This window comes from Aotus nancymaae, unplaced genomic scaffold, assembly GCF_030222135.1.
Source record: "Aotus nancymaae isolate 86718 unplaced genomic scaffold, 86718_ANA_hifiasm-v0.15.2.pri h1tg000057l, whole genome shotgun sequence".
In the NCBI taxonomy this organism is placed as follows: Eukaryota; Metazoa; Chordata; class Mammalia; order Primates; family Aotidae; genus Aotus; species Aotus nancymaae.
This window is the reverse complement of record NW_026988471.1, coordinates 26148685-26169496: the sequence shown is the minus strand read 5'-3', so window position 1 is coordinate 26169496 and position 20812 is coordinate 26148685. Positions and strand designations below refer to the sequence as shown.

The 20812-nt window shown below is 51.7% G+C and overlaps 3 protein-coding genes across 7 annotated transcripts in view; 2 read left to right on the top strand and 1 right to left on the bottom strand.

The window, feature by feature from the left end:
• The first annotated feature begins 1159 nt into the window (after positions 1-1159).
• Positions 1160-5008, top strand: PREB (prolactin regulatory element binding). 4 transcript variants are annotated; one of them, XM_012475488.2, is made up of 9 exons: positions 1160-1503; positions 2074-2263; positions 2473-2693; positions 2891-2971; positions 3086-3210; positions 3410-3583; positions 3731-3803; positions 3949-4108; positions 4283-5008. In XM_012475488.2, the coding sequence occupies exons 1-9, from the start codon at positions 1369-1371 to the stop codon at positions 4375-4377; spliced, it is 1254 nt and encodes a 417-aa protein (XP_012330911.2). In that variant the 5' UTR covers positions 1160-1368; the 3' UTR covers positions 4378-5008. The 4 variants fall into 4 exon arrangements, with proteins under 4 accessions (XP_012330911.2, XP_021530129.1, XP_021530128.2 ...); XM_021674453.2 differs by lacking the exon at positions 1160-1503 and adding an exon at positions 1672-1691 and having other exon boundaries at positions 2074-2272; XM_021674454.2 differs by lacking the exon at positions 3949-4108.
• Positions 4898-10047, bottom strand: ABHD1 (abhydrolase domain containing 1). Of its 2 annotated transcripts, none has more exons than XM_012475492.2 (9): positions 9818-9958; positions 7396-7556; positions 6687-6869; positions 6455-6500; positions 6145-6257; positions 5845-6018; positions 5621-5669; positions 5357-5522; positions 4898-5224 (listed from the first exon to the last, which is right to left on the bottom strand). In XM_012475492.2, the coding sequence occupies exons 1-9, from the start codon at positions 9929-9931 to the stop codon at positions 5067-5069; spliced, it is 1164 nt and encodes a 387-aa protein (XP_012330915.2). In that variant the 5' UTR covers positions 9932-9958; the 3' UTR covers positions 4898-5066. The 2 variants fall into 2 exon arrangements, with proteins under 2 accessions (XP_012330915.2, XP_012330914.2); XM_012475491.2 differs by having other exon boundaries at positions 4909-5238; positions 9818-10047.
• Positions 10048-14935: 4888 nt separating this feature from the next.
• CGREF1 (cell growth regulator with EF-hand domain 1) overlaps positions 14936-20812 on the top strand; it is a 16184-nt gene continuing 10307 nt past the window's right edge. The window contains exon 1 of the mRNA XM_012475486.3: positions 14936-14991. The gene's annotated coding sequence lies outside the window, so the exon portion shown is untranslated. The remainder of the gene's footprint in view (positions 14992-20812) is intronic.

The window sequence follows — 20812 nt, the reverse complement described above, 5'->3', positions numbered from 1 at the left end:
TCAGTATTTGAAGTCAGGTTTATTTTTTTATTTTTATTTTTTTATATAAAGATGGGGTTTCACCAAGTTGGTCAGGCTGGTCTTGAACTCCCGACTCAGGTGATCCGCCCGCCTTGGCCTCCAAAGTGCTTGGATTACAGGCGTGAGCCACCATGCCCGGCCAGTCAGGTTTATTTTTAAGTTCATGCTGCCTCCGTTAAGAAGCAAGAGACTCTGGTGGTTTCCGGTGTGTGCCCTCGGGCAAATCACTTCCTTTCTGGGGGTAAAATGTAAGGGCTGTGCTTCTAGGAGTTGGCGTATCCTCAAATGGGTACAGTCCTAATTCGAGGATTTCTTTTTTGTGTGTGTGAGAGACAGGGTCTAGCTCTGTTGCCTAGGCTGGAGTGCAGAGGTGACATCATAGCTCACTGCAGCCTCGACTTCCTGGTGTCAACTGATCCTCCCTCCTGAGCCTCCTGGGCAGCAGAGACCACAGGTGCCACGATGCTCAGCTAATTTTTAAATATTTTGTAGAGACGAGGTCTCCTCATGTTGGCCTGAGCTCAAGCCATCCGCCTCTCTAGGACCTTCCAAATGTGTTGGGACTATAGGCGTGAGACACCGCGCCTGGCAGAGGGATTTCTTTCTTTCTTTTCTTTTTTTTTTTTTTTTGAGACGGAGTTTCGCTCTTGTTACCCAGGCTGGAGTGCAATGGCGCGATCTCGGCTCACCACAACCTCTGCCTCCTGGGTTCAGGCAATTCTCCTGCCTCAGCCTCCTGAGTAGCTGGGATTACAGGCACGTGCCACCATGCCCAGCTAATTTTTTGTATAGAGATGGGGTTTCACCATGTTGACCAGGATGGTCTCGATCTCTTGACCTCGTGATCCACCCACCTCGGCCTCCCAAAGTGCTGGGATTACAGGCGTGAGCCACCGCGCCCGGCGGATTTCCTTATTAAAGATTTATTGACCTTCATCAACCTCCATTGGCTCCACCTCTTCCTCCCAACCCCTCCACCCCCGTTCCGCACAAAGATGGCTTAGTCGGTACTGGGCGACTGAGCCTCCATCCAGGGGCGGAGAACCTAAGCCCCACCCCGAGGAACGCGGCCCCGCGACCGGCTAGTGCTGACGCGTTTCGGCGCTCCTGCGCCTGCGCGGAGGGGTGCGCGTGCGCGGTGCGCGCCTGCGAGACCGACTTTGAACCGAGCATATCGTCGGCTGCCGTCCGGTGGTTTGGATTTTGGTAACCCCTCGGTGTGAGAGGGTTGGGAGTCCTCCCAGCGGCTACGGGGCCGAATTCACCAGCAGCCGGGGCCGTAGTCGAAGGCCGGGCGCGGCATGTCCTGGGTGCCGCGGTGCGGACAGTGAACGCGCGCCGGGCGGGATGGGCCGGCGCCGGGCGCCAGAGCTGTACCGGGCTCCGTTCCCGTTGTACGCGCTTCAGGTCGACCCCAGCGCGGGGCTGCTCATCGCTGCAGGCGGAGGAGGTGCCGCCAAGACAGGCATAAAGAATGGCGTGGTGAGCGCAGGGCCACTGGGGCTGCGTCACGCTGCGGGCTGGCGGCGGTTCCAGGGTGGCCGGGGGTCGCGGGGCGGGCCACACTCCAGCTTCGGGCCTTGCCCACTTCTGTTGGGGAGACCCGCTTGCCTGACGCCCTGGCGCGAATTTCAATCGAGAACTCAGCGGGCGGAGGAGAGGCTTTTAAGGTAACGTGAAAACGGCACACCCCTGCAGAATCGCCAGGAACGCCGCTCTGCCTCGGAGCAGCTCCAGGGCTCTTACCTGGCCCTTTCCGGGAGGTCTTACCTGCCCTCTAGCAGCGGCGAGAGTGATGTATTTGGGTTTAGGCTAAGTTCCCTCCCTCTTCTGAGCTTCGCCCAGTTCTGTAAAATGGAGGTAATAATCCCAGCCCTGCTCGCTGTATAGATTTGTAACGCCCAAATGAGAGAAAAAAGACTCGAGAAACCCTTGTGAACTAGAACGTGCAGAAAGCAAAGGGGTAAGGCATCAGGCTATAGGATGTTCCCTAGACGTGCTGTGCTCTCTGGGCACCTTTGAAGTTGCTCATCCGGGTTCCCCCTCCCACAGCACTTTCTGCAGCTAGAGCGGATTAATGGGCGTTTGAGTGCCTCCTTGGTGCACTCCCATGACACAGAGACACGGGCCACCATGAACTTGGCATTGGCTGGTGACATCCTTGCTGCAGGGCAGGATGCCCACTGTCAGCTCCTGCACTTCCAGGCCCATCAACAGAAGGGCAACAAGGCAGAGAAGGCAGGTAAGACAGGTAAGACGCTTCCTCTCTATCCCCCTTGGGGAAAGGGTTGAATGAGTAAGGTCTCTCTTATCTTGGTGTCTCTAAAGAAGTGGGGCTGGAAGTCGGGTTTTAGTGGCAGGCTAGAAGCTGTATGGGCTCCTGCCATGGAGAGAGGGGCCATTACTCCTTGCTATAGAAGCCTGGAACCTGGCCAAGTGCTTGTGTTACAGGTTCCAAGGAGCAGGGGCCTCGACAAAGGAAGGGAGCAGCCCCAGCAGAGAAGAAATGTGGAGTGGAAACCCAGCAAGAGGGACTAGAACTCAGGGTAGAGAATTTGCAGGTGGTGCAGACAGACTTCAGCCCTGATCCACTGCAGAAAGTTGTGTGCTTCAACCACGATAATACCCTGCTTGCCACTGGAGGGACAGATGGCTACGTTCGTGTCTGGAAGGTGTGGGTTTGCGGGGTTAGGGAGGATGAATGTCAGTAGCAGCAAGACCAAAATTATGAGAAACTGAATGAACATGGCATCTCAGAAACTTGTGAATGAAGCTTGCATTGAGGGGCCATTAGAAGGGGTGGGATGGGGATCAGTCACCGTGTACTTGCTGGGGACCAGGGTTAACTATAGTGATGGTTTGGCTACAGGTACCCAGCCTGGAAAAGGTTCTGGAGTTCAAAGCCCACGAAGGGGAGATTGAAGACCTGGCTTTAGGGCCTGATGGCAAGGTGAGGGGCTGGGGTGGGAGGAGGGTAGAGAAAGGAGAGAGTAGGTGCTTATGCTGCTTGCCCAGTAAGTGAATCCCCTAACTGTCCATCCTTGGAATCTTTATTCCTGACTAGTTGGTAACCGTGGGCTGGGATCTTAAGGCCTCTGTGTGGCAGAAGGATCAGCTGGTGACACAGCTGCACTGGCAAGAGAATGGACCCACTTTTTCCAGCACACCTTACCGCTACCAGGCCTGCAGGTGTGAAGACCTTGTGGGGTGGCTGAAAGAGGCATAGCCCAGCTGTGGTGGGGCAGAGGGAAAAGACTGGGGATGGGGGAGCTGGGGAGGACCTTGCTGAGTGTTACCCCAGGTCTGACCATGGTGTAGGTGGTGCACAAACCTCTGAGGAGGGTTGGGCAGGCCCCAAAAGCTGAACAGCCCCTCATCCGGCCCCCAGGTTTGGGCAGGTTCCAGACCAGCCTGCTGGGCTGCGACTCTTCACAGTGCAAATTCCCCACAAGCGCCTGCGCCAGCCCCCTCCCTGCTACCTCACAGCCTGGGATGGCTCCAACTTCTTGCCCCTTCGGACCAAGTCTTGTGGCCATGAAGTCATTTCCTGCCTCAACGTCAGGTGTGAGACATTGCTGCCTTGGCTAGGTAGGGGGTCCCTGAGGGAGCTTGGAAAGGAGTCCTGCCTGGGTCCCTGTGGACCGGTATTGGGGTATGAGGGTTGCTGCACAAGCCTCCAGGACAACGAGCACTTTATTGTTTGTTACAGTGAGTCTGGCACCTTCCTAGGCCTGGGCACGGTCACTGGCTCTGTTGCCATCTACATAGCTTTCTCTCTCCAGGTAATGGGTGGAGGTTGGCACAGCCCTGAGTGTTCAGGAAAGAATCAAGCCTGTTTTATAGAGGGAAAACCTGGGGGTGGGGAGCATGCTTTCCAGAAAGAGTTCCCAGCTAGGCTTTCATCACTGGTTTTCCTTCTGTCCCCAGTGCCTCTACTACATGAGGGAGTCCCATGGCATTGTGGTGACGGATGTGGCCTTTCTACCTGAGAAGGGTCGTGGTCCAGAGCTCCTTGGGTCCCATGAAACTGCCCTGTTCTCTGTGGCTGTGGACAGTCGTTGCCAGATGCATCTCTTGCCCTCACGGCGTGAGTCATTGGGGCAGGGTGGGCAGGTACCACCCCACCTTTAACTGGAGCAGAAGTGTGGCCCCCTGGAGGCTGGGCTCTTGTTTGTAGCTGTCCACTCCCCCTTTGAAGGGTTCTGGTTTTCAGGCTGTGAAGCCCCTCTGCCCGCTGACCTCTTCCCTTACCCTCCTGCAGGGAGTGTTCCTGTGTGGCTCCTGCTCCTGGTGTGTGTCGGGCTTATTGTTGTGACCATTCTGCTGCTCCAGAGTGCCTTTCCAGGTTTCCTTTAGCCTCCCTGCCTCCTGGGAATCAGGAGCCTGGACACTGCGATCTCTAGAGCAGAGTAGAGGCCTGGACTCCCTTTGCTCACTCTGTTCAGGTCCACAGCTGAGGTTGCCTCTGATACCATGGATGGGCACTGCCCACCCTTCTGTGAAAAGGCTTGGTTATGGCCCTGTGAGACTCTGGGTCCCAGGAACCCTGCCTTCATCATCTGTGGATCCACCCAGAACAGTGGTGTCTAAAGCCCAAGCCACACTCCCTGCCTCCTTCCTTCTGCCTACCAGAGGCTCCGGAGTTGAGCTTGTTCTTTCTCTAAAAACCTGTGAAGATGTCCAAGAGCCTGGAGGCACTGTTGTCCTTCCTGCAGAAACAGTTTCTCCTCCTTCCCTCACAGCCTTGTGGCCAGTTGCTCTTCACATGAAGTCCCTGGCATTTGCTGGGGAATGGACTGGCCTGGTACTTGCTGTTAGGTCAGGAAGGGGCAAAAGGAAGACTTAGGTAGTAATCTGGGGGTTCAGATGGGTAGCACTAAGCCAGCGGCCTAAAGATGCCAAAAGTTCCTAGTCTACCAAAAATGAACCTCAGCCCATTAGGCAGGAAAAGTTGGTGTTTAATAAACAAGGAAAGACTGAACTGAGACCCCAAATGGTCCTCTCGTCAGCTGTTTCTGTCCTCAGAAGGTGAGAGAGTCCTGAGGTCAGGCAGCCCCTCTGGGTGCTGGAAGATGGCTCTGGCGTATTGATGCAAGAGGCGGCTCATGTAGCAGTGCTGCCAGGGGAGCAGCCCTTCCAAGAAGCCGATGTGGCCACCACGGGCTGTGATGAGCAGCGCAATGTGGGAGGAGTGTTGGGCATCCTGTATGGGAAGGGCTAGGAGGGGGTCAGGAGGACAAGAGGGTTGGCCTTCACTGGGAGCCCAAGCTCTCTGTACGTGTCCCTCATGGCCCATTTTCCTTGAGACCAAAGCGTCCTGATTCAGAGTACTTACCATGGACGGGGGAGAAGGGGTCGTCAGCTGCATTGAGACAGAGCACAGGGACCTGGATGGCATCTACCTTGGTTCTTGGGCTCGCTGCTTTGTAATAGGTAACACAGTCTTGATATCCAAAGGCCACAGATGTGTAGCGCTCATCAAACTGGCGGATTGTGCGGGCCTGCAGGTGGTGGATGTAGGATAGGCTATGATGATAAAGAATAGGAAGATAGTGAAAGACTCATTTGGGGGGACAAGGGGCATGGCTGAAGATTATACCTGTAGCACAAAGTCTATGTCCACCACCTTTTCAATCACCTTTCTGTTTCTGCAAGAATACATAAGAGTTTGGCTTGACACCTGGACCTGACCCGCAGCCCCCAGCCCCTGTCTGATTATCTCATGTGAGGAAGCCCAGAGAGAACTGACCAAGCTCTAGGAGAGCCTGGAATGTCTGCCATCCTACTCCGTCTACTGCCACCTCCCACTTGCCAAGACCCTACCGCTGCACAAGTCGGCAGAGCCCAGCAGTGAGGGGCTGATTGAAGAGCAGCAGGTTGAGTGGGGATTCCAGGGAGCGGGTGGTCTCAAAGGAATCCCAGCATGCAGACAGAGTCAGTGCTGCCACCAGCCCCGCAGCCTGCCCGGCCTGTGCCAGGTAATTCAGCACCAGTATCCTATAGGATTGGACAAGGAACCGTGAAAGAAGGGTTTGCATTAATGTGAGTTGGGACAGAGGGTGGGGATGTGGAGGAGGAAAGAAAGGAAGACTGGGCCTCTGGGTTAAGCCAGGCAGCCTTTACCCTCCAAAAGAGATGCCCACGGCCAGCAGCGGAGCTCGGGGATAGCGATGCTTTATGTGGTTCACGACTGTCTCTAGATCTTCAGTATTACTGGCACAAAAAGCCCTGTGGGTCTGAGGGCAAACCAGATCATTGGGTAGGGAGAGAAACCATGGCCAGAAGGTAGAACAACCGAAGGGCTCAGGAGGTGGCAGGGAAATCGAGGAAGGATAGGTAGGAGGTAGAGCCCCAGGGCCAAGGATCTCTAAAGGGAGCGGGTGAAGGGCTGCTATGAGGAAGGCTGCTGCTATGAGGAAGGCAGGCTACTCACTCGCAGTTCCTCCCCACGGCAGCCCCGGTTGTTAAACACGACAGCCCTGTGACACACACAGGTACATGTTAGCCAGACCCTCCTTAACAACCCCCTCCCCTTTTCTGTAGTGTTCAGAAAGACCCCTGTCCAGAGCCTCCCTTTGTGTAGCATTCTTCATATCAGTGTCTGGATTGACTTCTATTACACGTTCTCAGATGCCACCCCACTCCTGGACTCCACCCATCCTTACTGGTAGCCATCCCTCAGAGCTTGGTTAACTAGATGCAAGATGTATGTCTCCTGGCTACTGCCGGTGATGCCAGGAAGCAGCAACACAATGGGCTGGGCAGTGTGATCAGGGTCTTGGCTGCTTTCAGGCTGCTTGGCCCAGTCTAGCAGGAGCTGGCCTCCATCTGGTGTTTGGAGGACATCACTGTGGTTTTGGAGGAAGAGGGACACAAAGATAGTATTAGGACCTTTTTTTAAATTTTATTTTTATTCTTTTTTTTTTTTTTAATTTGTAGAGACAGGGTTTCTCTGTGTTGGTCAGGCTGGTCTCGAACTCCTGATCTTAGGTGAAACACCCGCCTTGGCCTCCCAAAGTGCTGGGATTACAGGCATGAGCCACCCCGCCTGGCCACTATTAGGAACTTAATGTACTTCAAAAGCTTTGTCCCCTGCCCCACCCACAAACAAGTCTCATAACTTTGAATCAGCATCATTTGAAGGTGTGCTTCATATGTAAAATGGTAAGGCTTGACAAGGTGGAATGGGGATATAAAGGATCATTACCTGGTGGTCATGCAATTACATAGCCTTCCATATAATACCCACTCTCATTGTACTCTCTCAACATCTGGAGGTAGATGGGGTGAAGATTACCTACATTTTTAAAGAGGTAGACAGATTTTCCCTAGACACCTGGGGTTTCATGTTCACGCTGTACTGTCCCTTCTTACCTCTGGTAAAGGACTAGGGGCCGAGACTGCAGGAAGACTTGGAAGATGCTTTGTAGTCGCCCCTCAAAACACCACGGCGTTGGGTAGAAAGTCTCCGTGGTGATGGAACAGTGTTGCTCCAGGAAGGCCAGAAACTGCGGCCCAGCCACCAGCCGAGGCCTCTGTAGTCACACAACAGCCTCACTTACCTGACTTGCACCAAACTAGTAAGGCACCCAACACCAGAGGATGAGTGGGCCCCTCTCCAGAGGTCAGCCTGGAGGACCTTGCCTGTCTGGACATGAGATATCCAGCACAGCTCATTTGAATGGCCAAGTCTCTGATAATACACTCCCGCTAGGGCCCCCAAAAAACCTGGTCCTGGTGTGTCACTGCCCAGAATTGACCCTGAACTAGGAGCTGCTGAGCTGACTCTCCTGCTCAGCCTATCCATGCCCCAAACCCATTTGGGAGAGAGCAGGTAATGTAAACAGCCAGGCTCAGTGGTGTGTGTCTGTGGTCCCAGCCCCTTGGGAGGCTGAGGTGGAAGGATTGCTTGAGCTCAGGAGTTCGAGGCTGCAGTAAGCTGTGACAGCACCACTATACTCTAGCCTGGGTGACAAGTGAGACCCCGTCAATAAATAAGTGCCCAGCTGATCCCCCGGAGAAAAAGGGTTCTGGGCAGGCGCTGAAGAAATACAGCACCATTCAATCTTTACGCATTACTTTGCAGTTGAAGATGACAGGTACACTGTCTTCTTCCTAAGCCTGACTCTGGCCACTCTGGCTCCTGTTTTTAGCACTGCATCATCTGCATATTCCTGTTCTCTAATGTTCGTGCTCACTGCCGAGGGGCTTATCTTCTCTTACTTGTGGGGCCCCTGCTGTTAGATTTTGCTCTAAAGGAAGAACAGCCCTAATGTGAACCGATTCTTTTCTTCCTTCATGCCAGCCAGGGGGAAGGTGACAAGGATGAAATAACAGGCACAGATGAGGTCAGTGGGCACTGAGCCCTGACTTTGAGCTTCTCTGCTCTGTTCTGGAGAGACATCAAGTGAATGAGAGGTCCTAGCCACGTGGAAGGCGTGTGAAGGAGGAGTATGCACGTAGGTTCAAGAATAGAAACTGCATTTCTATAGTGGGCCCTACGGAACATGAAGACCAGGTTTCTATCTACAGTACAGTGCCTATATCAACAGGAACAAATGGTAGAGAGGCCAAGTTGATGGTGCAACTGTTGGGAGGTGTGACTTTGGACCCTAGTCCTTAAGCCCTGGAATTACGACAGCTGTCATTCGTGTGCAGGCACTGGGCTAAACCCAAGCTTAGGAGATATTTTATAAGTGAAGAAGTTATGACTGACAGAGGTTAAGTGGTTTGCCCAGTTACACAGCAAGCAAGAGGCAAAACAGAACTATCAATTATGACATTACCACCAGTACTTGTAGGTAAAATGTGTTGAGTGCTCATTAAGCTCCAGGCATTGTGCTAAGCACTTTACAAAAATTTTGTCTTGTGATTTTCACAACAGTTCTGTGACATAAGTTCTGTGATTCCCCTGTGTGAATGGATTTGAATGCTGAATAACTTGTCAAGGGTCAGAAGCTTGCCAGAGCTAGTGAGTGGCAGAGCAGGAGATTCAAACCCAGGTCCATCTGACTCTAGAGCCTGCGCTGTCTAGTCACTGCCGTGTATTGCCTCCTAATTACCAAGATTTTGAGTTGCTATCTTTTTTTTTTTTTTTTTGAGATGGAGTTTTGTTCTGATACCCAGGCTGGAGTGCAGTGGTGCCATCTTGGCTCACCACAACCTCCCAGTTCAAGCAGTTCTCTTGCCTCAGCCTTCCGAGTAGCTGGGACTATAGGCCTGTGCCACCAAGCCTGACTAATCTTTGTGTTTTCAGTAGAGATGGGGGTTTCACCATGTTGGCCAGGCGGGTCTTGAACTCCTGACCTCAAGTGATCCACCTGCCTCAGCTCCCTGAGCTAGGCAGGAACCTCAGCCAGCCCTTAAGGGAAGGGAGGTCCTACTAAGCTGTTGGGTGGTGGTGGGGCAGTGCTGGGAGTTAGCCATGACCCCACAGACCTCTGGTTCCTTCCTTCAGTGCAGCTGAAAGACTCAGCTAAACCACCTAAAAAAGGAAAGGAACGCAAAGTGTGCACATCTCTGACACCTCAGGATACTTTCCACCCCACCTTTCCCCAAATGCTTGTCCACATCATAGGGAGCAGCACCCTCCGGTGCCCAAAAGGCCCAGCTGGCATGGGGAGCACATGGAACACAGAGGCACTAGGGAGGCAGAGCTGACTCTCCATTCGGTTGTAGCAAATTTCACCTGTGGGGAAGCCCAACCATTCCAGCTCCCACCAAGGGCTCAAACCCGAGTCTGGAAGCTGCCGCCTACACTCAAACCCGCTGGCCAGAGCGCTGGACCCGCACCCACCTGGAGCACACATGCCCAGTAGTAGCCCAAGTAGAGGGCAACGGCAAGAGCCAAGAGCAGAGAGAAGGTGTCTGCCCAGGTGCCATTCTGGGGGCTCAGGAAGGAGCTCAGCATCTTGTCTTGGGGGCTTCCGTCCCTCAGGCTCCTGGCTGGCCCCGGCTCGCCGGCTGTGACTCGCGGGCCCACCCGCCATAGGCGGCCTGTGCAGGTCTAGTTCCCGCTGCCGGCCGGCCGGCCGTTCGCACTGCCGGCCCCGCCCACTGCTGGTGCCCGCGGCTGGGCGGTGAGAGGCGGAGCTAGGAGGTCGCGCGGCTGGGCGGCTGCGCCTGGTGCCTCGCGCGGATCTGACCCAAGTGGCCTGCGGTGGCCTCCCGCCCTCCCCCACCTCCTGCTTCCCCTCCGCGGTTCCTGGCAGTGCAGCCCGAGACGCGCGGCCTTCCCCAGCTGCCATCTTGATGCGGGGCATCTCCAGCGACCTCAGTTTCTTCCCCGGGGGCTCCCCGAGTTCAGCAGCCTGGCCAGAGTCCCTCAGGCACTCGCAGTCTCACAGGACACAGCCACTCCGCAGTGACATTCTGCTCTGTCACACACTACAGCCATTCACAGTGACCCTCACCTGCAGGACGGCACTGTCCTGACACCCCACACTGTCACACGGCTTTCAGCTGCTCAGTGGTGGCATTGCACACACATGCAGCTTCCTGCAGTATCACTCTGCATATCATACAGTCCCTGCCACAAAGTCCTTGTACAGTAAATAATTTGCTCACCACCCGCTGTGTACCAGGCACTCCATACAGACTTCCCATGTTACTGTCCCTATCTTCATTGGAATACATGTTTTCTACTAGAGTAGTGGCTTTCAACCTTGACCGCAGATCAGAATCATCTGGGATTTTTAAAACTACCGGTGCCCAGCCTCTACCCCCGATACAGTTAGTCTGGAGAGGAGCCTAGGTATCAATACACTATAAAGCTTCTAGGAGGTCCACAAGTCATCAGGGCTTAATGGGGTCCACACAAGGGAAGTACTGGTGCCATGGGAGCACTGTGGGGGTGCCTGGACTTCACAGGAGGGTGTTATAGCAGAGGGGACAGCATAGGCAAAAGCCTGTAGGCGAAGGATGTCTTAAGGGAACAGACAGAAATGTGGTGTGACTAGAGCATGTGGGTGGCCAAGGACCAGCTTGTGAGCAGCTGCAGTTTATCCTAGGCCAGAGGAAAGCCATCCAAGAGTTTTAAGAAGGGAAGGGTGACATGAGTTATGTTTTAGGAGAATCATTCAGTTGCTCAGAGAATAGATTGGAGGAGGAGGAAAGTAGGAGCAGATAGCCATTGGGAGACTGCTAACAGAACCCCAGGCTCAAAAGATGCTGCCTGGAATGGAGGATACCCAGGAGAGGAGTGAACATCTTCAAGATAGGAGGGAGAATTGATAGGACCTGGTAGTAGGTTGGAGGTAGGGGGAGAAGGAGGAACATGGATGACCCCCAGATTTCTGATTGCACAGATATAAAGAGTCCGTCCTTGGGATAGGGAAACAGAGGAGAGGAAGGTTTGAAGAGGAAGATGATGCATTTAGACACAGGCATGTAGAGGTTGGGGTGCTGGTAGGTGTTTTAACTATGTTTTCTTAGGTTCTGTATTTGTCTATTTGGCATCCATAAATCACAGGTCCAGCCTAATGGCCAAAGTTGTTTATATCTCCCCTGCGATCCAGAGCTCATACTCTGAGCCACGTCCTTTCTCTAACTTTCACACTCCAAGCCAGTATCTCCCCTGCCCTATATCAACTCAGGACCAGGTAACTAGGACCAGTCCTTGGGCCCCAGAGTGCTCTGGAATTATTCAAACTAGCCAGTCCCAACTGCTTCTCCTGTCTTGCCTGTGCAAACCCCAATAAAGACCTGTACCTTCCCCTCCCTCCTTTCTGCCTCCTGAGTGACACTGGCACTTCCCCCTGTGACCGTGCCTCTTGTTTCTAAAGGAACTGTGAATAATATTAAGCTTTTCTTTCAATGGCACTGACCTCTTCATGTCCTCACTCAGCCACCTTTATAAATTAAGACTCAGGCACAAATTAGTAGGATATTCAATGCCCGAAGTGGCCTGGGGCTGAGATTGGAGCTGGAGATTTGGTAGTCATCGGCATTTAGATGGTGTGTTAGTTGGCAGCTTTGCCGTAAGAAAGCATTACAAACTGGGTGTCTTAAACCAGGGGTCTCCAACCACTTGGCCTGCAAATTGGTACTGGCCCATGACCTGTTAGGGACCAGGTGTCACAGCAGGAGGTGAGCAGGGTGAATAAGCATTACTGCTTGAGATCAGTGGTGGAATTAGATTCTCATAGGAACACAAACCCTATTGTGAACTGCACAGGAGAAGGATCTAGGTTGTGTGCTTCTTACTAGAATCGAATGCCTGATGACCTGAGGTGGAAGTTTCATCCCCAAATCATCCCCCCAACCCCCAATCCTTCCGATCTGTGGAAAGACTGTCTTCTCTGAGGCCAGGCACTATGGCTTACACCTGTAATCCCAGCACTTTGAGAGGCCGGTGCTGCAGGTGGATCACCTGAGGTCAGGAGTTTGAGACCAGCCTGGCCAGCATGGTGGAACCTTGTCTCTACTAAAAAAAAATTCAAAAAAAAAAAAAACAAAAAACAAAATTAGCTGGACCTGGTGGCACACACCTGTAATCCCAGCTACTCAGGAGGCTGAGGCAGCAGAATCACTTGAACCTGGGAGCCAGAGGTTGCAGTGAGCTGAGATGGCACCACTGCACTCCAGCCAGGGCAACAGAGTGAGACTCCATCTCAAAAAAAAAAAAAAAAGATTTTCTTCTCTGAAACTGGTCCCTGGTGCCAAAAAGGTTGGGGACCACTGTCTTTTTTCTTCTTCTTTTTCTTCTTCTTTTTTCTTCTTTTGTACATCTCCTTCTTGAATTATGGGACCACTGTCTTAAACAACAGAGATTTATTGTCTCACACTTCTGGAGACTAGAAGTCAAGATTGAAATATCAGCAGGGTGGGTTCGTTCTGGGAGCTGTGAGGAATGATCTGTTCCATGCCTCTCCCCTGGCTTCTGGTGTTCTGCTGGAAATCTTTGGCTCTCCCTGCCTGGTGGAAGCATCACCCTGATCTCCATCTTCATCTTCACAAACATCTTAGTGTGTTTATGCTGCTATGACAAAATACCACAGGCTGGATAATTTATAAAAAACAGAAATTTATTCCTTTCAGTTCTAGAGACTGGGAGGTCCAAGATCCAGGCACTGGCAGGTTTGGTGTCTGTGAAGGTCTGTTCCTCAGAGATGATGCATCTGGGTTTCCTCACATGACGGAAGAAACAGAAAGGCAAGAGAGCAAGGGGGTGAACGCTCTCAGAAACCTCTTTTATAAGGCCATTAATCTATTCATGAGGGAAGAGCCCTCATGACTTAATTATATCCCAAAAGGCCCTACTTCTTTTTGTTTTCTTCAGAGGCAGGATATCTCTCTGTCACCAAGGTTGGAGTGCAGTTTCGGGATCACAGCTCACTGTAACCTCAAATTCCTGGACTCAAGGGAACTGCCTGCCTCGGCCTCCCAAATAGCTGGGACTACAGGCATGCACCACCATGCCTGACTAATTTTTATTTATTTATTTTTTGTAGAGACATGGTCTCACTATGTTGTCCAGACTGATCACAAACTCCTGGCTTCAAGAGATCTTCTCACTTCAGCCTCCCGAAGTGCTGGGATTACAGGTGTGAGCCACTGTGCCCGCTTCCTCCTCTAATACCACCACAATGGGGACTAAGTTTCAGCACATAAATTTGGGGAGATATTCAGGCCACAGCAATGTTTTTCCTATGTGTGTGTGTCCACATTTCCTCTTTTGATATGAACACCAGTCGTATTGATTAGGGGTCACCCTACTCCAGTATGACCTAATCTTCATGAATCACATCTGCAATAACCCTATTTCCAAATAAGGTCACAGTCTGAGGTATTGGAAGTTAGGACATCAACATATAACTTTATGAAGGACATTGAGTCAATGCAGGACAGATAGTGATGGCGGCTAAGTGAGCAGATGAGCACATGAGCAGATGGAGAGTGAGGAGAGGGCCCTGAGGAACTCTGACGCTGAAGAAAACAGAGACCTTTATGAAATGACCAGAGAAGTAGGAGAGGTCTTGCTGAAACCAGCGGAATCCATGATGTAAAGAGGCAGTGACTAGCAGTGTTCACCACTGGGAGGAGGACAGGATGAGAGTGGGCTTGTCTCGGTGACGGATTCTGTGATGGAGTGTCACAAACAACTCAGGAACAGTTCACCCTGACACCACAATACATATGCCTCTAATACTGTGCACTGCCACACCCCTGCCACACATTGGCCATACCCTGAAGCCCACACTGTCACATCTATGCACAGTCACTCAAAATACCCCCTACCGTGTCACAAATTCCTCATACACACAGTCACACACGCCAGCCACAACCACACATGCTAACAGTAAGTTCGATTCTATTTTGTCACATACATCTAGGTCCCTCAGGCAGAGAAACTGGCAACCAAAGCATGATCACAGTTAAACATACTTCTCATGCACACTGGCCTCAGTCTCTCAGTCTGTCTCTATAGGTGTACCTGTTTGTGAACACACACACACACTCAGTCTCACCATCTGTCACACCCACATGTGTGCACACAGGCACACACATCCACACACATACGCACACTCACGCTCACGCGCTCACAATGTCACACGCGTGTGCACACGCGCACTCGCGCACACGCACTCACAAACACAAGCGCACCCACGCACAAGCACAACAAGCGCACTCGCGCACACACGGACTCGCACATGCCCACATGCGCACTCACGCACTCGCACACACGCGCACTTACACGCACACGCGCGCGCGCAGCCCCTCCCGCCGTGGGCGCGGGGAGGGCGCTGGTGGAGCTGCGGAAGGCCAAGTCCGGCGGGCAGGCGGGGCGGCGGCTGGCACTGGCTCCGGACTCTGCCCGGCCGGGGCGGCGGCTCCAGCTGGAAGGGCGACGTGGAGCGGCCACGTGGAGCGGCCCGGGGGAGGCCGGCGGCGGGAGGCGAAGCGCGGGCGGCGCAGCAGCCGGGAGCACCCTCCGAGCTGGACCCTCAGCGCCGCGCGGCGCCGCAGCAGGTGGGTGGGACGCCCCCAGCCGGCCGTAGACCCGAGCCCATCACCGCCAGCCACCTGGAGCTGCGCGAGGGAGGTGGCCTCCCGCCTCTGGTGCAGATGCTGAGAGCGCAGCCCCTCTGCATCCCCTGCGGCTCAGACGTGGCGGGAGCGGTGGCCCTTGTTCTTGGGTTCCCTGAGTGCAGGTGGAGGAAGGGAATGGAGAGCGAGCCTGAGGCCCCTTGGTGTAACGTGGGGGCTTCACAGTTCCCCTAGCCCGGCATACCGGTTCCAGCAGCCCTGGGGGAGGGACAGCTGGTGGGAGCCTACCCCTATCCGACGGGGAAGAAATGGAGCGCTGGGCAGGGCCTGAGGCTGTCATCTCCCTGGAAGTGGCGGGAGGGGCGGGGGGGGCAGCTCCTGGGTATGGGCTCCTGTAGCCCTGTAGCCCTGTAGCCACTGGCTCCTTTCTTGGGGGATGGGTGCTGGGAGGAACAGGAGCACCAGAGGGATAATTTAAGGGAGAGGATTCCACTCAAAATTTTAACTTCCCGACAGTTAGACTCCACAGGAGATGGAAGTGCCGGCCTGTGAGGTGCTAGATTCCTGTCCTGGAATGATTCAAGCAGAGGCCATTTGACAGGGTTGCTGTGGAATAAATTTTTGCACTGGATAGGAAGTTACCCAAGATAATCCTGCAAGGCCCCTGCCACAGCCCAGAGGCTCTGAAATACCCAAGCAGCACCTGCTTGTTGCCCACCGCCTACCCTAGGTTTTCTCATTGCAGCCTCCGCAAACCTTTAGGAGACAGATACTGTTATCTTTGTTTTTAAAATTCAGATCTCAGGGCTCAGAGAGATTAAAACAGCTGCCTAGGTCCCACAGTGAGCAGTGTCAGAGGCAGGATTTGATCAGAGGTCTAACCTTCAGGGCGTGCTCTCCTCCCATGCACTGGTGCAAAGGCTTGAAGAACAGTGGGGCCGGAGGGTGACTGTGAATGTGTGAGTGTGTGCGTGTGGGACATAACTGTATTAAATTACATGGCAACTGTTAACAGTTATGGTGGCTTTCATGTGTTTATTAGGGTAATTATGTTCATGCACATTATAGTTATAGAAAATGGTTAGGAACATTTTTATTTGACAGGCAGTGGTTCAATAACTTTTATTTCTCTCACTTATAAAATCTTTTGTTAATGCTTAGAAATGTCTAAGTGTGAACACATAACATTAACCTCATTACACATTACATGAGGTGCCTTAGCCTTTCCTTAAACAATTGAGGTGGGTTACTTGTACCAAAGTGTCACAGTTGCAAGCATTATTTAAGAGAATATTGGCTGAGCACAGTGGCTCATGCCTGTAATCCCAGCACTTTGGGAGGCTGAGGTGGGCGGACCACCTGAGCTTAGGAGTTCAAGACCAACCTGGCCAACATAGCAAAACCCCATCTCTACTAAAAATAAAAAAATTAGTGGGGCATGGTGGCGCATGCCTGTAATCCCAGCTACTCAGGAGGCTGAGGCAGGAAAATCACTTGAACTCAGGAGATGGAGGTTATGGTGAGCCAAGATTGCACCACTGCACTCCAGCCTGGGCAGCAGAGTAAGATTCTATATCAAAAAAAAAAAAAAAGAATATACTGAAAGTCCACATCATTTACTTTTTTTCTCTTTCTCTTTTTCTGAGACAGAGTCTTGCTCTGTCACCCAGGTTGGAGTGCAGTGGCACAATCTTGGCTCACTGCAACCTCCACCTCCTGGGTTCAAGCAATTCTCATGTCTCAGCCTCCCACGTAGCTGGGATTACAGGCATGTGCCACCGTGCCTGGCTAATTTTTGTATTTTTAGTAGAGATGGGTTTCACAATGTTTGCCAGGCTGGTCTTGAACTCCTGACCTCAGGTGATCCATCCACCTTGGCCTCCTAAAGTGCTGGGATTACACATGTAAGCCACTGCGCCTGGCCTTTTTTCTTTTCTTTCTTTCTTTTTTTTTTTGATGGCATCTTGTTGTCATGCAGGCTGGAGTGCAGTGGTGTAATTATAGCTCACTGCAGCCTTGAACTCCTGGGCTCAAGTGATCCTCTTGCATCAGCCTCCCAAGTAGCTGGGGTCATAGATATGAGACACCATACTGTCTAATTAAAAAACAATTTGTTTTTTTGGTAGAGATGGGGTCTCATTCTGCTACCCAGGCTAGTCTCGAACTCCTGGCTTCAAGCAATCCTTTTGCCTTGGCCTTGCAAAGTGCTGGGATTATAGGCATGTACTCAGCTCAATCACTTGCATTTTTGAGGTGGACTACAACTGAATGTGAAGGTTGTCAGGAGGGCTCAGGACATTCCAGATTGAGGATGGAACAGGTTGGGCAAAAGCACTGAAAAATGAAAGCAGAAAGTATTTTAAGAGACTCCAATAACCCCTTCCTTTGAAGCAGAGTGCTATCACTATCATAATGCAGCACTGGAAGATGAGTCAACAGTAATTTGATAACTGATTGTAGAAGGCCTTGAATGCCCAGTTGAAGATTCTGGAAGCTAATAGAAATAGGGAGCCATTAAAGGTTCTAGAGCAGTAGAATTCTAGCAAAGGAAGAGTTATCTGATGTGGATATGGAGGGTTCTTTAAGTAAAGAAGATACTAGAGACAAGGATAACACTAAAAGGCTTCTTTTTTTTTTTTTTTTGAGACGGAGTCTTGCTCTGTTGCCAGGCTGGAGTGCAGTGGTGCAGTCTCAGTTCACTGCAACCTCCACCTCCTGGATTCAAGCGATTCTTCTGCCTCAGCCTCCCGAGTAGCTGGGACCACAGGCATGTGCCACCACGCCCGGCTAATTTTTGTATTTTTAGTAGAGACGGGGTTTCACCATGGACAGGATGGTCTCTATCGCTTGACCTCGTGATCCGCCCGCCTTGGCCTCCCAAAGTGCTGGGATTACAGGCGTGAGCCACCGCTCCCGGCTACACTAAAAGGCTTCTATATTAGTTTGTGCAAGAAGTGATTCATTGCCCATTCAATATTCACTGTAACCCTGTGAGGTAAATATTATCTCCAGTATGCAGATAAGATAACTGAAGTTTAGTGAGAATAATTAATTTACCCAAGGTCACAGGGACAGTCAGTGGTGGAGCATGGGTTTGAAACTAGGTCTGGCTGGTTTCAAAGCTCTGTTTTCTGTCCATTAAACATACTGAAGAGTTACATATATGAAGGGTGCATAGGACCATGAGGAGGAGAGTGATTGTAATTCAGAGGTAGGGCTCAGGACCGGGTTGATAATTTGCAGGGCTTGGTGCGAAAATGATGGAGAGTTTCAAGATGGTGACAACAGAACATTAGCCTAAGCACAGGGCCCCTCTGAGAGTGGGAAACTTGTGACGCACAGGTCGCATACCTGTGAAGCCAGCCCTTCCATGGTTGGTCTTCCAATTACTATGGCAGTTTAACAAACCACCTCAAAATGTAATGGCTTAAAAGGATGATAGGCTGGGCATGGTAGCTCATGCCTATAATCCCAGTGCTTTGGAAAGCAGAGGCAGGAGGATTGCTTGAGCCCAGGAGTTTCAGATCAGCCTGAGCAACATTGTGAGATCCTGTCTAAAAAAAAGATAACATTGATGTTGACTTTGCACATGAGTGCAATCTGGGCAGGGCTGTGGAGACAAGGCACATTTCTACTGCATTCAGTGTTAGCTGAGGCAGCTCAGAGGCTGGGGATTGGAATCATCTGGAGCTTTGCTCTCTCACCTGTCTGGTTGTTGGGCTGGGAAGATTTGAGCTGGAGGCTTCTCAGGCATCTGTTTCTAGGGGGGTTCTCCACATGGTCTCTTCCGTAGGGTGGGTTCAGGGATGCCAGGCTCCTTCCATGGTGGCTCAGGCTTCCAGAGGTGCATGTCTGTGTGTCAGGTGAGGGGACAACCAGAACCAGGCATAAGCTAGGTCACTTTTATGATCCGGACTTGGAAGTCATGTAAGCATCATTTCAGCAACTCATTAGAAGCCAGTCACTAAGTCCAGATCATACACAAGAGGAGGCGAGTTAGATTCCAGGTTTTGTGGGAAGGAATGTCAAAGAATGTGTAGATATGTTTTTAAAGCCACCACAGTTGCCTAATGAGTGATAGGATGAGTGTATCTCAGGGGTGCTTTCCCTTTATGTCTGAACGGCTGCCCCCAGAGTCATCCTTTGGTGTTCACAGACATCCTTCTTTAAAAGGCACCTGCTAGTGCGTAATAACTCGTGAAGCCTGGATAATAATTTTGACAGCTCTGAGGGATTTAAATTACTCCAGTGCCTCCTGTCAGCCTGGGTCCCAGCAGTAAACAGATGGGGAGGAGAAAGCAATTTGAGAGGAGCCAGGTGGGAAGGGGGTGTGTGAAACCACTGTGGAGCCGGGCAGACAAACTCTTGGAAGGAAAAAGGCCTTATTGTAGATCAGGCACCACACTTTACACATCTTGTCTCATTAATTAAATCCTCACCAGAGCCCTGCCAGAGGTGCTCTCGTCAGCCCCGCATTGCAGATGGAGAACCTGAAGCACAGAAAAGTCGCAAAGCTAGGGAGCTGCAGAGCCCAGGTTTGAACACAGGCAGCGTGAGGTCAGGGCCCGTACCCCCCAACTTTGGGCCGTACCACCTATTCCATGGCAATTCTGTGTTTTGCTTTTTTTTTTAACATTTGTATCTTTTCTTACTTATATATTTGCAATCTTTAGGGGGAAAAAAAGTAATTCGACCTTAAGCGATCAGCTTACTGATAAGAGTGCCTCACATATGGCAGGTGTTCAATAAATATTAAAGAAATGAATGTTTATCTTTATTCTACAAACTTATATCTAACTTGCCTTCCCTAGGGATGCTTGCCCTCCGGTCTTTGTCATGTGGCAGCTGCTGGTGCTTTCCATGGTATCCTCTGTGACACCCAGGCCGGGGGACCAGAACTTCTGGTATTCTCCTTCTGGCCAACTGGCTCTCTCAGCCATTAGACGCCCCTCCTTCCACCTTAGAGACTGGAACCCTCAGCTGACATCAGACCCCTTCTTCAAACCAGCAGCAGGCTGGATACAAAGAGCTGGGCGAGGCAGCCCTCTGCCCATTCACCCAGACCCTCCTTCAGCCGCTGCTTCCTGACTTCTCAGGCACCCTGTGGGCAGGGCCTTCTCTCTAACCTTCCTGGAAACAAGGCACACATCTCTTCAGCTCCTGGACCTCATTCAGTACTTATGGGGTTTCTAGGGAGATTTCCATCTTTTTTTTTTTTTTTTGCCCAGGCTGGAGTGCAATGGCACAATCTTAGCTCACCGCAGCCTCCGCTTCCTGGGTTCAAGCAATCCTCCTGCCTCAGCCTCCTGAGTAGCTGGGATTACAGGCATGCACCACCACGCCCAGCTAATTTTGGATTTATAGTAGAGACAGGGCTTCTCCATGTTGGTCAGGCTGGTCTTGAACTTCCGACCTCAGGTGATCCACCCACCTTGGCCTCCCAAAGTGCTGGGATTACAGGCATGAGCCACCGTGCCCAGCCAAGATTTCTGTCTTCAACTCCCTGGTGAGGCCCAGGTGGTGGGGAGCCCCACCCTTCTGGGGACCCAGGAAGCCTCCACACGCTAGCTGCATTTCCTCCAATCCTCTGTCACTTGTCTCCTCAAACTTGATTTATAGTATCTTTCATGATACAGAAGTTTAAACTTTTGATATACTGAAATCTCTCATTTTTTCCTTTTAATCTTTGAGATTACTTATATTTAATGGTTCGATCACACGATATGGTTTGTTTAGCCATTGCCTAAGTGTTAGACATTCAGGTTACTTACATTTCTTTGACTAATATTAATGACACAGCTAT